Source organism: Teleopsis dalmanni, chromosome 2 (genome assembly GCF_002237135.1).
Source record: "Teleopsis dalmanni isolate 2A chromosome 2, ASM223713v2, whole genome shotgun sequence".
Classification (NCBI taxonomy): domain Eukaryota; kingdom Metazoa; phylum Arthropoda; class Insecta; order Diptera; family Diopsidae; genus Teleopsis; species Teleopsis dalmanni.
Window position 1 is genome coordinate 136,939,367 of NC_051847.1, and position 5,437 is coordinate 136,944,803.

At 25.3% G+C, this 5,437-nt stretch overlaps 1 protein-coding gene across 1 annotated transcript in view; it reads right to left on the reverse strand.

Moving 5' to 3' along the window:
- LOC119675793 overlaps positions 1-4,674 on the reverse strand; it is a 65,985-nt gene extending 61,311 nt beyond the window's left edge. Inside the window, exon 1 of the mRNA XM_038087005.1 lies at positions 4,197-4,674. Coding sequence (XP_037942933.1) covers positions 4,197-4,674 — 478 coding nt within the window. The remainder of the gene's footprint in view (positions 1-4,196) is intronic.
- Between the last annotated feature and the right edge of the window lie 763 nt (positions 4,675-5,437).

The following is a 5,437-nucleotide window of genomic DNA, read 5'->3' on the forward strand; positions in this document are numbered from 1 at the left end:
TTTATTATTTCTAATAGCTATACCACGTATTGTGATTTTAAAATTACTATTGCAAAATTAATTGTAGTAAATTTTTTTATTTATGCACTACTTTTCTGATTTTGGTTTAACGAAAAATGATAGGAAAAGTTAAAAATAATTGTCTCAAATTTATATAAAAAGAGCAGTATGTAATATTTACCTGATATGAATTAAATTTTTTATCTTATTTATCTGATAAGCTACAGTGTCCTTTTGTCGATTCCATACTAAACAACATCTGTTTTTTTCTGCTTTTAAGAGAAATTTTTTTTGGAAATATAATTTGTTAAGTCCTCAGTTTTCCCTAAAGTTGACTATCCAAGATAGATTGATTTTAAATATAATTAAGAAATTATAGTTTTTTCATTTCTATTTAAATGACCAATTAGCCCGGTAATAAATTGTTATTAAATCCTTAGAAATATATTTTTTGTAAATTTTAAAATTATTAATGTTTTTTTCAATACATTTTGAATTTAAAAAAAAATTATATAAATTTAAAAAATAACGAATTAAACTTTCTACTATTTCTAGTGCTGGTTAATCAACTGTTTCATTATTTTCATTAAAAACTAGAAATGCATAAATTATAAAATATAACAATTTTTTTAAATATTGTTTTGAAACCATTTTCAATAGAAAACAAAAACAATATTAATTATTAAATTATTTGCTCGTATAATGATATTAATTAATAATAATATCGATAATTATTGAAATGCATAACACTTGACATTTAGGTTAGTATTTTATTGATATAAAAATATCGCCGCAAAAGCAGGTTATCGACAACAATTATACAACACAAAATTAAGTTTATATAATTAACATATAAAACATATGCAAAATGAAATCTAAAAATATAGTTTTGTTTTAAATAAATTAAGCTGCTTTGTTTTTATAAATCATTTGACAACCAAAGGCAGTCTTGGGCTATGCCTTAAAATCTTGTCAAGAAATTTGCATAAATTCGTTACTGGCGCATGCTGTTAATACCACGCCAATGTTATGCCATATCGAGTTAGCCAGATTTAGTTTATAACTTCGTTGTGTATTCATATATACTCGTATGTGTGCTCACATGTCATATATTATAAATCCAAGTTAGGTTAGCAACTAGGTGAGATATCTTCTTTGATTAATGTCAAATTTTTATTTGATTTATTAAAATTTCTGGCAATTTTCGACTGCGTTTCGCTCTGGGTGTGCGGTATGTGTGAGTAATTTCCAAAAACTTGCGTGGAACTTTACAAGGCTATAGTATTTCGTAGATGATTTCTTGGAATGCATTAGTTAACAAAAGGTTAGGTACTAGGAGCGTATCAATAACAAAAGTCGAGCAATAGGTTTTGAAGAATTTTTTAGATATTTATAGGTTGGAATTTTTGTATGAGTAATTCTAATTTTAATTCAAATATGCATATGCATTTATAGGGTTTTATAGAAAATACCCTGAAATTGCTTAGTTTAAGAATGTTCTAAAAAAAGTGTATAAAAAGTGTATAAAAAAAATACAATAGTTAAAAATTTATGTAGCTTAAAGCACTAATAATATAGATAAATGTTTTGCAGCAATTAAAAAGCGATTTTCAAAAAAACACCTTTAACCTTTGTATGTAAAAAGTATAAAAAGTCCTTTGTATAAAAAGGAGACTGAATGAAGGTAAAAATAGGTTGAATGCATTTGGGTTAAGTTTAGAGAACAAATATGTATTTATTTATCTTAGAGCACAGAGAAAGAAAGAGAAAACGAATGGTTAAGATAATGAGAAAAAAAAAGGAAAAGAAGGACTAGTGGCAATGAAATCAAAGAGTATAACACCCTTTGTTTGCAATACTCTTTGATAGAATAAAGAAATTAACTAAGACCTAACGTCTGTATTAGACCAAGTCCAAGAATGACGATGTGTAGTTACTATATAGATTTTTTACAGTATTGATATATGAATACTGTATATCAAATATATATGAATATTACATAATATACATTGGTTTCGGTCTTGCCCTTTTTTTCAATACATATATTCATATAATAATTTTAACTTAATATGATTAAATGTTATAAAATTTTAAATTATAATAAAAAACTTATGGGGACTGCCTGTTAGAAACAATTTACAATTTTTCTAATTATATATTGAACAATTTTAAATTATTATTATACATTAAATTGAACATTATTATACATTAAATTGAACATTAAATTATTATTATACATATACCTAAAAAGATAAACTAAGAAGAATAAAGAATGTAAAAGATATACTGATTTCGAATTAATGTTATAAAACCTTATTATAGGACTAAAGGTGAGAGTTCAATTGTAGAATCAAGAGGATGATACGTTGAACCAAATTGAAATAAACTATAACACTAGTAAATTAGAGCTACATTAATTTTATATATAACCCTTCGTTTAGATGAATACATCTTTATCTATTGTTTTATATCAACTGTAGCTTTTTAATAGACTAGTCATAAATGCTTCAAGAATTTATTCAAGAATTCATGCTTCAATTAAGTAGATAGAAATACATATACATATGGATAAATATATACATATACGAGAAGTGTACGGTTGGATATTATAATCAATATTTCATAGGTATATGTGTTTATATATTATTATTATGATAGGTATATAATACATTAGATTAAGGCTTATAACAAAAAATCGATTGATCGATTATATCGATTCAATATGAAGTATTTTTTATTCTGTTTTGAGATAGTCTTTTTATTATTGTTTATAATGGAATATTGAACTAATGTTTTATTTCAATACATGAAATTGCATCTATGGTTAACATCAGTTCTAAATAGTATCACAATAATCAACAATCTTTCCCACTCTAATGTAACTGCTATACATCGTCGTTATTAGGTGTTCACTTAGGCCTTTTAAATAGGCTAAATTTCATATCGGAATTTCAGAGCACTTATAAGGGAGTAGGGCAAGAAGACTATATTTCGTAGCAAGAGACCATTTTGAGTTATTACAACATTGATTATTGGACTTTTTAGCGTAAGAAGCATTTAGTAAAAAATCTTAATAAAAAATTATTAGTTATATGTTATTTTTAATTAACAATATAGATGTTTTTTTATTATTATTACAAGGACAGTATATTTTTATTATTCAACAATTTTTTTAATTTATTAAAAGTGAAAAGCTTTTCAATCAGTATGAAGCATGTTGATGGATTCTTCTACTGAATTCTAATGGAAGCAATTATTTTTACAAGAATAAAACACATCGGTGGTGCTTTCTAAATATTTTAATACTTGTAATCCACTCGTATCGTAATATTATAAAAGTAATATTATATAGATTTGTTGACATTAAAAAACAAATTTCTTAAATTTCGTGTAGTTAAAATTTTTGTTTCTTTCGATGCAGACAACTTGTTGATAACTTTAAAGACATCACGAAAAAGTATTCAACAAAAAACTCTAAAAATTTTTGAAAATCATTGGTAAAAGGCTGTAATTATTTAAATTACTGAACAGGAAATGTTACGCCTGTTCCATATTTTTTTTTTTTGTTTATAAATTTTTTTTTTGGTAGTAAGACAACATAAATTAAAAAAATTGAAAAGAAAGCGGCACAATTTCGAAAAAAAAAAATAAATTTTCATAATTAAAAATCTATAAATGTATATTGAGTTCTTTTTTATCTTATTACCATTTATGATATTTTAATGATTTATTAATCATACTAGAACTATAAGAACACATTTCAGACACGCCCTCAATTCGAAAAGCTTTGTTCAAACACAAACCAAAAACAGCATTAGAAGCAGATAAGGAAGAAACGTTAGTTTCCAATTTATTTCAATCTATAAGATTGAACCACAAGTGTAAGCCATTTAAGAAGATACAAAAAGAAATCATTTAGAAAAGTTTCCACGAATGAGCCAAAGAGATTCACTCTTACAAATTAAGGGCAAAAATGTAAATACTAATTCATGCATATAAGCCAAAAAAATAAAAGATATATACATATGTGTAAAGAAAACCAAAAAAAAAATGTATCTTTACCAAGTGATTGAGTAAAGATTAAAATCATTTGATTGAAAATTGAGCTTAGAACTTCTCTACAATGGAATCTTTTGTAGTTTTCTTGCTGTTATTTTAAAGAATTTAAAATTTCTTGTTTCTGTTTTGTTGCTTACCCTCACTATTGGCAGCATCCAATTTGTTGCTATTGTCAGTTGAGTTTATTGCTGCTTCTGCTGGTGCTGCTGCTGGAGCTGGAGCTGCCGCTGTTGTTGTTGCTGTTGGTAATAATTCAGACGATTCCGTTGTTGTAGAAGTCGTTGAACTATCAACACCGCCAATTGTTGTCTCAGCCAAGTTAACAGCACTGCTGCTGCTTGTATTGTGCAATGGATCTGGAGTTGGCGTTACTTCTGCGTTGGTATTTGTCGTGCTACTGCTGTTTGTGGTGCTAGTAGTGCTACCTTCATTCGTTGTATCTATTGTTGGCGTTGTTGTTACTATTTTGGCTATATCATCAAAATTTGCATCATGGTCGGGAGTAACTGGATCCGTCTCAGCCGCAGTACGTGCGATTTTAAAGCCAAATAAAAGTAATGCACAAATTGTGGCTATGAGAAATATTGTTGATTTCCTTCTTCTATTGTACTGCATTTTTATTATATATTTTTTGTATATTGGGTTTATGTATGTATATTTTTTAAATAATATTTCTATACAATATTTTTTAACACAATTTATTTTTATTTTTTTGTTTTGTCGGACGTAATTTATTACTTCACGCGTTTTTCGAATTGATTTCTCGATTTATTTCACTTAAGAAACTTTTGCAGTATGTAAATTATTTTCTATTTGAAATTTTGGGTCAAATATTTTGTTACACTTTAACTTTCCTTATATATTATGAGTATTGTTAATATTTTCATTTACTTTTTGGAACACATTTCACATTTTTTCAAAAAGAAATTCACTGAAAATTTATTAAGATTTTTTATTAAATTATTAAAATTGAAGTACACTAATTATTTATTAATATATAATATATTATAATATATGTTTTTCTCATTACTCTCTCTTTGCACTCTTTTACTGTTGCAATATTTGCTATTATATTTGTTGTCTGAATTGTATATTAGATTTATGATTCATATATATATAAAATTATGATATTATTTTATAATATCTATCATAGCAAATAATGATATTAAATACATTTTTTATACTTATGCCATGTATGTTTAACATGCAGCACTATATATATATATATGATCTATATATACATATACATATGATAATAATTTTTTAAAAATCATATTTTTAGATTTATTTTGTTTACTAATATCTTTAATGTTTATTTTTAATTTTTGGTTTGAAAGATCGGTATGACCCCACAAAAATATTTAAAAATTTTTATTCT